The 11,696-nt window shown below is 33.7% G+C and overlaps 1 protein-coding gene across 1 annotated transcript; it reads right to left on the reverse strand.

Moving 5' to 3' along the window:
- Positions 1-1,774: 1,774 nt before the first annotated feature.
- On the reverse strand, positions 1,775-11,219 carry LOC128552827 (copine family protein 1-like; the record flags this gene model as incomplete). Its single annotated transcript, XM_053533891.1, has 4 exons — positions 1,775-6,452; positions 7,195-7,326; positions 7,651-7,767; positions 11,090-11,219. Coding segments are annotated over 4 exons (685 nt in total), but the record flags the coding sequence as incomplete, so codon positions are not given.
- Positions 11,220-11,696: the final 477 nt, after the last annotated feature.

Here is an 11,696-nt window from a genome sequence, read left to right on the forward strand (position 1 = left end):
ACGGGTAACATTCTGACTAAGTTTCATTAAGATTGGGCCAAAATTGTGACCTCTAGAGTGTTAACAAACTTTTCCTTTGATCTGACCTGGTGACCTAGTTTTTGAGCCCAGATGACCCAATATCAAACTCGTCCAAGATTTTATTAAGGGTAACATTCTGACCAAGTTTCATTAAGTTTAGGCCAAAATCGTGACCTCTAGAGTGTTAACAGTCAAATTGTTGACGACGGACACAAGACGATCACAAAATCTCACCTTTGAGCACTTGGTGCTCAGGTGAGCTAAAAAAAACACCATTACTGGCATACGAGTAGTCCCTGGACAGATATCGCATATATTTCGTCCTCAAAAGCTTAAACAATATTAAAAATAAAAACGATTAACATATATACACAATTAAACTCCGGCATTACCAGTTTAGGGTTTTCCCTGTGAAATGATGTCATGTTTGCGGGGAATTAGCGAGGCCCAAAAAGGGGTCTGTAGAACGTCAAATTTTAACATGCTCTATAGTAATGCCCGGACACCATTTTTGCATGAATATATTTATCGGGAACTGCCAATATGAGCTGGAGTTATGATAAAAGACAAATGATATTTTATATAACTGTAAAAAGATCACAAGTTTGCGTCAAAATTTATTTGTCCCAGTCACATGGCAAATTGCGACAACAGAAAATAGAATAATTATGCTAAAGTCGCAGATATTTATTTTGCAATAACTGGCTAATTGAACAAATTATGAAATATTTTGGCAAATTAGTATTGTTGTCACAAAGAAAACAAGTTTTCTTGTTGAAAGTGTATGAATCGTCGCTACTCGTGAACAAAGAAGTATAAAATACACAGAATGGCAACTGGCTGTAATCTCGCGTGATCTCGTGTCAGAGCGTGGATCGGCGTTATCTTAGTAAAAACAAACATCGGCGAGCATGGAGTTACAATTTGTACCTTTAAGACTACATTTAAAATACATGTTAGCTTCTAAAACAACATAAGTTTAATGTGAAATAGTCTTAAGACACAAAGTACACGTTTCTTACCATCAAAAGAAGCGCGTTGATACGGTGATAATTAATTTACCGATGAATAATTGCTTTCGCATACAAAATGGCACGTGGAGAACGCGTCACTTCCGGTAAACGAGATCTCATTCAGTTGTCAGTTTTATTTGGCGAGATTTGCTCTATATGTCTTTCAAGTTGCCGATCTATTTATTTTTATAGCTCTTTGTCATGAAGTAAAGACATGTAGCCTTAATTTTAAAACCCTCTAGACGGGCCTTTTTTGCGCATGGGCAATAAAAACGGAAGCCCCGCCAGTGAAAATATAAACAAGTAACCATTCTGTAGGATTTCCACATATACTCATATGATTACCTGTGAAAAAATTTGATAAACTTCACCAGAACAAGCGTCTGTATGATTAGGCATAAAAATATGTAGACAAATCGCGAAAATAGAATGTTGCGGGAGCGTGTCAGGGGACTACTGCTGTCCAGGGACTACACGCATGCCAGTATCATTGTAAACAAACGATCCGAAATTAATCTTAACTTCAAAGCGTTTGCCAACTTAATTAATAGTGATCAACAGACACTTACAACGAGATCTCATTCAGTAGTCACGGATTATTAGCAAGATGCCATTTCACATTGCCGATCTATTTATTTTTACAGCTCTTTGCTTTAGTAAGTAAGGCATGGAGTGTGCTCATGACTTGTAATTATCAGAATTATAAACAATAAATTTACAAAAATCATAACAACTAATCAGAACTTTTAGCAGCAATTATTTTATACACATGCTATACAGTACATAATACGTACATGTTACTTGTTGTATATATTATGTAACGGATCTCTAACCAATTCCATTAAAACAAATTGGGGACGAACTGACTGGGGCGAAATTACGCCTTCATCCTGCATAAACAGATATTAGGGCATTTACAAATTAAATCAGCATGTCTGTTGTACAATAAAGGTATGATCTGCCTGGTGATCCGAATAGTTGGGATGAGATATTAACCTCTTTTTGTTCGTGGAAAAATGTTTTTCTGACATGTATGCAAAGGACGCAAATGAAACAAAGGGAGGTAACGTTTTAAAGACTATTCGCACTACAGCTGTTTCCCTTGCTATCTCGGACTGTTTTTTTGTTTTTCAGGTAAATAAAATCTTATCGATCAAAATCGCTACAAAAAAAGACTTTTCTGGGCTAGCTGTAATCTTTCAACAACGTCTTAAGGATCAGTTTGTGCTGTAAACAAAGCTGGCATCGTAGGTTTGTCGGTGACCTAGTTTTCGCGCATTAATATGTCACTGCAGTCAGAAATACAAAACAGAAATGTACATTAATAAAAACTGAGAAAAACGTTAAGAATTTCTTGTTTTGGACGTTCGGCAGCTGAAAATACATTCGTGCCAGAATAATTATATTTTGATGGTTGACTTAATCTATAGCATGGAACTACTTTCCGCACTATTTTGTTCGGTTTGCAGTAAGGAAATTTCTGCATTGTTAACTTTTGATCGATTGTGAGACAATCGATCCAAAAACTCGAAATATTGAATGAAATTCATCTTAGATATGATTTTGAATTTGAAGTCATACAACTGTTTGTTTAATTCATATTGCACATTTATGCTGCATATACACATTTTAGCGTACACGTGTAGTTAAACGACGACTGACATACATTTTCACATCAGCCAATCAGAATGGTTTTGCTATCTAGACCGTTATATTTGTAACGTTGAAAAACCTATAAACTACGCGTTGTTTCTCTGAGATAAGAAATATTGATGAAATGTGACCGGTACACAATGGAAGATAAATTACAACATCCATAGTACACATTTACCGAACTGCGCGTGTTGGGTATGAAATGTGCGATTGAAATGGGTTAGTATATTTTCCCGATCATGACCATGGTTCTTATAAAATAACTAGGGCTAGGGTATAACATGTACAGAAGCGTTTTCTTTCTGATCTGGTGCCAGTGAGTTCTACAACTTGTTTTAATCACGCTCGACACCTCATTCCTGATTGAAACCATCGCAGATGTGGCCTGTTAGCCTTGATAAGCGTTTGTAATTTTGTTTTTCTCTTCGTGTAGAGTGAGTATCATTTTAGGCCCGCCCGCTTAGCTCAATAGGGAGAGGGCAGATCTGCGGATCTCGAGGTCGTGAGTTCGATCCTAGGGCGAGGCGGATGTTCTCCGTGACGATTTGATGAAAGACATTGGGTCTGAAATCATACGTCCTCCACCTCTGATTCATGTGGGGAAGTTGGCAGTAACTTGCGGAGAACAGGTTTGTACTGGTACAGAATCCAGGAACACTGGTTAGGTTAACTGCCCGCCGATACATAACTGAAATACTGTTGAAAAATGGCGTTTTAACCCAAAAACAAAAAAAAAAGACAAAAAAGTATCATTTTAGGGAATATACAACGGCTATTTCAAAGACCACTGGCAGTAAGAAAAATTTGATTTAAGGTGTTTAAGACAAAACTTGTGCTAAATCATTTATCCGGGATATAGCAATTTATGTATACTATTTGTTTATTATAGTTTGCACCACCACAAGACGAAAGCAGACTGCACAGGGCAGACAGACACGGGATTTTCTGAAAAGCAGTTAAATGCGCCTGAGTTCAAGTTTTAGGCTTCCGTTTCGACATCTTATCTATACAGTCAAACTTCGTTCATTCGAACTCGGATAATTCGTACACCACTCTTCACTCGAACTCATTGTCAGGTCCCGGCAAAATATCTATATAATGTATATTTTTCGATGGCTTGAACTACCGATAACTCGAACAAATTTTGTTTGTCCCGTCGAGTTAGAGCGAACGAAGATCTACTGTATATCATTCGACGTATGTCCGATTATTTTCACATACCAGACGTCAACCACGATTCCCGTTTATTTTTAAAATGAAAATTTTGAGATAATTCAAATGAAGTATTCCTTTTATTTAGTCGTTTTCGTTTTAAATTCTAAATTCTGTAAATTCATAGATGTATGTAGATATATTCTTATTCATGTATTTCGAGGTAAATAAGTACAATCTAATCGTCGACGATGAGATTTTAGCGTTGAATGAAATCAATTCATAGTTATATATGACTGATTAGAAACAAATTGCCTTGATAAAGACATATAGAACACCAACGAATAACGAAATTATATGATTTGACATAGGGCTAGGGACAACATATTCTTGTTTCCTCCGGTGCTGGGAAACTTCATCTTATGATGTAAGATGACCCCCGCGCTGCAAATGACGTTGAACTGTCTTTATTCATGTTGTACATTCGTGCACTAATGCATAATATATTATGTAATACCGGGTAAATCAAACAACTTCATAGTTCTACTGAGTTCCTTATGGATATTTTTTTTCTCATCAGAAAAAACTAGTTGTTTATAATAAAAACATTGCGTTACACTGCAGACGATAAGACGTTGTGCAGCTTCCTCTTTATAGACAACTTTCACGCGCTTTGTATAATTACAAGGGTACCTGTTTTGGCGAAGAACTTTGTTACCTCCTGAGGCAGATATGCTCATCTGCACCTACTAGTGAACAATTATACTACTGTCATTCAAAAGTTCACATCTTGGGCATCGATTTTGAAACGTTATATTCCGAGTTATACCTTGAAATAATTTCTCCCCAGGTAACCCAATTCTAAAGATCTATTTTAGTCAAATGCTACAATTATATTATTTTGGTAAGAGGTAGCGTAATATAAATTGCGAGAAAATCAATTCAACGACCATTTCATTTCATTCATTCATTGGACAGACAAAAGATCTGTCAATATGATATTAAGATACAGGCGGCCACATTAATTATCGATCTCAAGAACTTGTATCTCTTGCGTCACATAAGTTTAAATAATACTGATTGATACGTGACAACTTTCGCAACAAATGGTTCATCCTTATATGAAAATATGATGTTCTAAATAAATAGCGATACTTGTCGGCTGAAAAAGATGAAAGAAACAGTTCGACATACTTTATCAAAATTAAACAGCAATAAGCACGTTCCAAGTTTTATAGAGATAAACGTGAAGGGAATATCAAAACTATTTTGGTGGCGTTGAATCGGGCATCTGCAGAATTATAGTTAGATACAATGTCAAAATGAGACCCTTTCTGTTTCCACAAGAGCAAATATCTCAAAAACGCACATGGACTATACAATTTAATTGACCATATAATAGTCATTAATGTTAACTTTTAATTATGAAAAATTTCATTTAAAATTTTGTCTTCGCCAAAATGTCATAAAAATTGTAGTTTTCCCATAGATTCCTATTAAAACAAATACTTCTAAAATCAATCTAGCGAAATAATATAAGAACACGACCCTATTTTTTCATAAGCCAATAATCTTTGTGTGTTATTAAGCTTTACAGTTACTAAATAAGCCAAATGAAATATAAATATTGATCAACTTATATTGTTTGTTTCATCTTTAGTTAATTATCTAAATTACATGACAGTAACTGTATCTCTTTCAATCACTCTGTTGAATTCGTCAGAAAAAAAAATTATATCATTTATAACATATAAATATATCAATAAATTTATGTTATAAATGCACTGATGAATCAACGTGCATACACTCTGGAACAGTTTTAAGTATCTGAAAGAAATGATCTGTTTACGCTAATTTAGAAAATAGACAATAACGCAATTCCATTAAAATCATCACTTACAATTTTCAGTGTACTAATGAAATATTATTTACAAGATTTTAGCGTATTTTCATGACCTGCTTGATATTTTTAAACTACAATAAATATGCTATAACCAAAATCTTACGTCGTGGTTATGACTCCAAAATAGCCAACGTTGGTTACAACGTCAGGTATTGGCTGTCTGTGTTTTACATGTTCTGTCTCATCAAGTAACCATTCAGAATATTTATATTGTGCTTAATTATATTATGTATTCAGACGTTATTTGCTTTCAGTTAGACGTGTAAAGGTAGTTTCAAAGCCAAGCAAAATAAGGGTTTTGATCATAGTGTACATATTCGAATAAAAAAACACTTAAGCTCCGTATATACGTCAAATGCAACCGCTTTAGGTGTAAGAGGTTCCGTATGGTTTGCTTCAGTTTGTTAGTGAACAAGACTTTTCTGTTTGAGGTATCTATATTGTTCTGGTATTTCCATCAAAGCATGTAATGCAAATGAAGCCTCGGGATTTTCAGCGTCTTTCATCACTTCATGAAAGTTCACAAATTGAAAATTATCAAAAAGTCTCTCCTTTAGACCATCATCAAACGTCTTCATGGATCCCCATGGTCCGTCGCCTACCCCTACAACAATTATGGAAAGCGGGTAGTGTGAAGCTTCTATCAGAGCAGTTTTCGTAGGCGTATCATAAGCGAGTTGGCCGTCTGCAACAATAACTAGAATGTGATACTGAAAAACATAAAATTGAAAATACAGGTGTTGTGTTCTTTTCTTAATGTGAAACATTGGACCAGGTTAGCATCAAATACGCATACGCCAAAAGAGTCTGAATGAGCAAAAAGGTTAATGTAGAAACAGATATAGTTCGACTCGTAAAAGTGTTGTTGTTTTCTACAAACGGTAATTTAAACGTATCGATTTACTTTATCTATACAATATAGACGGAGTTAAAGTAAGTCCACACCTAAATACACAAGACAATAAAAATGCATATTTATGTATACTTTCAAACGATTGTGTTACATTTACATTCGCTCTGCTGTGTCAGACAATAGGCCGTAGATAAACAATTTGTCCTTCGAGTATTATTGCGTTTATAAAACATTGCTTTGTGAAAGGCAATATACTTTTTATAGCTCTCACGTACAAACTCAGTCGAACTGAGTCAGACTGCTTTAATTTTATTTAATTCTTATTCTCTATATTCTTACTACTTGGATAAAAATGGGTATTTATTTGATAATCATACATATGTAATAGAACGCAGCCAAGAAAAATAGAAGCAGCCTCTGTTTCATTGAGTCTCTTTCTGAGAGCTTATGGATTATTAAACACGTTTATTATCTTATGACTTACCTCTTGTGGACCTGATTCAACTTTGATAACTTACTAGAAGATATTTGATTTTGATTTTTAAAAGGGTATGTTGCAAATGTCCACAAGTATATATATAGATACATAATAGATATACCTCATTTGTTTCTTTAACTATCTCAATAGCTGTAAATATCAATGGGGCAAAGTCGGTTGGTTCTCCAAGTTTTATTGTTGGTGTCACTTTGTTGTATGCATCTAGCACATCACTGAAACATTCGCACTTTTCCTGAAATAAAATAGGTAAATGCATTTTGGGTGGAATATTGTAATATTTAATTACCGAAGTCATGGATGCTAGCTTAGGCTTTGAAAGTTAGTACACAAGCTAAAGAGAACCTGCACTTTTAATTACTGTTATTCAGTTCATAGTGGTAGTTCATGTCTTGATTTCTTTCCCTTTCAGTAATGACCGAACTCTCTATAACCTACAAATTAATATGTAACGATATATACCTTGCTGCATAATTATATACGTTTGTATAATATTTGTCTGCAAATTTACATTATCTAAAAAAATCCTTTAAACAACTTACAGTTACTTTTAGCTTACCCCAGGTTTTAATTCAAAAACAGTTTTGTCTTTACACTTAGAATCACCAAATCCATATGCAGGGAATACGCCATTTACATTCAAAGGCGCCAGTGTTTCACCAAGGATGCAAATTACCTGAAATAATCAATCTTTGAATTACACATTATAGTGCCACTATATTGGTTAATATGTATTCTACGTTTGTGTTCAAAGTTAGTCTGGCTACCGACTAAATAATCTTTGTATTTTTCTAATCATTGTCTTATATATTCTGACCGAACTTTTATGGCTCTGTTTATCTAGTCTGGTAAAATCTGGTCAGGGCTTGTGACCGATATTTCATGATAAACCGTTAGCTGATCGATCTCAAGTATGACACGCTGCAATAAATTTCACCGGTGGAGAAATCTTATAAGCATTTAGTTAACAGGAGGTCATCAGATGCCTGAGCTGAGATTCAGTTTCCTGTTTAAAATTCTAGTCTGGCTAGTAACTATAAAAAGCAGAAAGGTCTGTTTTACTCTTTATCTGTAAGTACAGTCATATAATTACTATAATACTTAAATGAAAGGATATCAAATAGTCTTCTGATCGGTGTAATTAATATATAAAAGGTATGTAAAAGTACATTTATGTTGTCATGAAAATTAGTAAGTCATATCTAAAAGTGTATTACAGCAAGTAAATAACATCATATATATAGGCCATTCCATGAGCAAACCTGTATTAGTGATAAAAAATCAAAACTGAGATAACAAAATTTTTATGAAGAACATAAGTTTTACCTTTCAAATCTGGATATTTGAGGTAATTATCTTCACTACTTCAAAAACTACAATGCTTTTTATACGTCAACGAAGGTATTTTTATACGTAATGTTGAGAACGTCATGAAAGCAGAATGACGTTGTCGTGCATGGCGCCTATTTTATAAGTCATTAATGCAACAAAATATGCATATCACTTACTAAACATCATACATTTGAATACGTAGGAACAGTTTAAAATATAGTTTTACTGGAAAAAATCTTGACCGTATATTTTTGGTTAAATCACGGTCCTTTTATCCGGTTGTACAGTTCTGTATATTCACGATACACGTATGCTTTGAAATTTCTGCTGCCGTGAAGACACAAATGATATTTATTGGTAAAATATGGACGGATTTGATTTGCCTTGTATAACTGTGTTACATTATACATGAACGTAAGAAAAACAATGATTTTTAATTATATTATGTCACTCATACAGGTTTTCTCATAGAACGGCCCATATATAATAGTAAATATGTTGTTATTGAGATAAAGTAGGACACAGGAAAGCATGAATATTTTAACAATCGACTAGGCTATAACAAAAAGAATTTATGTCTTAAAATATAAAAAGATAAGTGTAATTAGGTCATACCTTGTATCTATTGTACATACAAAGTAAGTAGCAACAGTCTGAGTTTTGAAATAACACCATTTGTTTATAGATTCTTTACAAAAATTTATGCTATTATATATCTCCTTTAGTTGCTCTTATACAATATGATGTAGAGAGTTTTATTTAAAAGTCACTAAAGCTGTTAATTTGCAATAAACATAGACACCAGGTGTGATGACATCATTATATTTGCTAGCCCAGAGTGGCTTCTTGGACAAAGCAGGACTTTTGTGTCAAAACTGTCAAAAACCGACAAACTGAAGGCCTCTGGGGATATTCAGTGACAGTTCTCACTAAAATTAACTTCTTTAAAAGTAAGTTGTAACCAACATATTCTATATCTATTTTTGTTTTTTTTTAATCACAAGAAGGAGATACACAGGTATTTTTAAGAACAAGATGCATGATTTGATTTTTCTATTTTACTAACTCAATATAAATAGTTATTAAACAAACTCATATGATTATATCTGCTACTTGGCAATGTAAATGTATCATAAGTCAAGAAATATGTAAGATACTATCAAAAAAAGTATTAAAGTAGCAATTCAATTTCACAAAATTTATGCAGTCAGGTGTGCAAAATAATAAATAAATGCCCACAGTATAAAATTCACATGTCTAGAGCTTGTCTCCTAATTATCATGCCTGTTTACAATATATGGAAACTACTGACAGACAGTCTTAGCATTTACTAATTTAGCAATGAACTATTGCACTATTCTGTAAAGTGAAAATAATAGATCTGTATAACACTTTTTTCCTATTACATATTCTTAAATAAATTTTCAAAACAATATATGGGAAAAGTATTTGATTTGTATGCAGACAACCTCATTCATCCACTACATATCTGTTATCCAGTAAGCAACATGTTTTCTCGAAGGAATAAAGTGCTCACTAATCTACAGATCAAAGTTTATAACAGCAGGGGCTATTTATCACATAAGTGACTGGCAATAAATATCCTTGAATCACAAGTCAACGTAAAAAGATCACTATCTACCTGATGAATGGTTGATCTCCTGTATTCAGGGGTGCTGAAACCAATCTTTCACAAACGAAGTGTTTTGAGAACAAAAGGGACATAATTATACAAAATTTGAAAAGCCTGAGGATTATTTCCTGTAAACAAAACACAGGGTCTGAACACAGACTAGTTCAAAGTATGCAAAAAGTTCCCCTGCGATTATGGTTAAGCAGTTTGGATGCCATTGCTATCTATCAGCTGCATTTGTGTACGCACAGCATTACGTCATTTATAGTAAACGTTTTATATGGGACGCTTGAGTTTTACTCGCATTCTTTTGACCCAGCATATGTCGTAAGTGAGAAATTAGGTTGTTTAAGTCTTTATGAGAAATTGATTCAAACGATTTAAATTAAAGAGAAACAAAATCATGAAAATTGCTGAACCTTGGTATTTTAGGTATGAAATACATGGTTTTATTGAAGAACAATAGTGGCCCAAACATACTTACAATACACTCATTCATTCATTCTATACCAAATAAACAATGATAAAAACTATAAAAAAAATAACGCGAGTCATTTTTGAAGAGAAACTGAATGACCAAAATTGTATAGACAAACAAAATTCAAATATGCTTCTCAAAAATTAGTAAAGGAAAAGGTCATCTAGTTCCACTGGTCTTACGTGCGACGATCGTGGTAAAAGTCCCCCCATATTTGGATTCGTTGATTTTTTAAGTAAATTTATTTAATTCAAAATAGAATTTTGCTTAAGACGGTGCTAGAGGTCGTGAAAGGTTGCACATTTCATTACCTGTTATGAACAGACTAAACCAATTCGAGTCTGCAATCAGTTTGCTACGATGTGCTTTACGCTCGCAAAGGATTTTCTTACAGATGTTATCATGAGTAAGCATGATCAATATTTCCTTCTACGATACTGAACACTGTACATGTTTAATGATTAAATTCTATGAGAGCTGCAATATTTGATGCTATGCTTTATTACTGATAACAATCATGCTTTTGCGAAAAATGTCTAGACGTTTTTCATTTACCTGTTGGTATGGATTTAGAAAGTCATTCGAAATCGAGTGTAAATTCTTTCCTTGAAATGTCTTGTAGCCCTGATACGTATTGCTGATGGTATAGTCGATGCCTGTAAAGGTGCATACACATTGATTATTACTATATTACTAGATCCACGCTCACGTAATTATACGCTTTTATATTCTTGTCTTCATCATACAAAAAAGTTGATATATCCGGATAAAAATCATAATTGCTAAGAGCAAAAACGCTATAATATGCCTCTGAACATGTAATATCCTACCACAACATATAAAGATACTTAATACTTTCATATCTAAAGCGACTGAAGTGTTATAATGTAATATAGTATTCAAAAAATTGAGATTTGAAACGACATTGTTTACGCATATTTTATCTATGCATTACAGCCATCACATATATGTCATATGTACCAGAAGCCTACAAGAGAAATTAAAAATATATAGACTATAGGCCTATAGAAATGACAGCTCTACAAAACTACAAAGTATCAATATGTAATAGTTACTGTTCAAGGAATAGGTCTGCATTGTGTTTATAGACCTGTGAGGGATTTGTGAACCGAGCGAGCGTAGCGAGCGAGGTTTTTCAAAT

The sequence above is a fragment of the Mercenaria mercenaria genome, unplaced genomic scaffold, assembly GCF_021730395.1.
Source record: "Mercenaria mercenaria strain notata unplaced genomic scaffold, MADL_Memer_1 contig_3198, whole genome shotgun sequence".
NCBI lineage: Eukaryota > Metazoa > Mollusca > Bivalvia > Venerida > Veneridae > Mercenaria > Mercenaria mercenaria.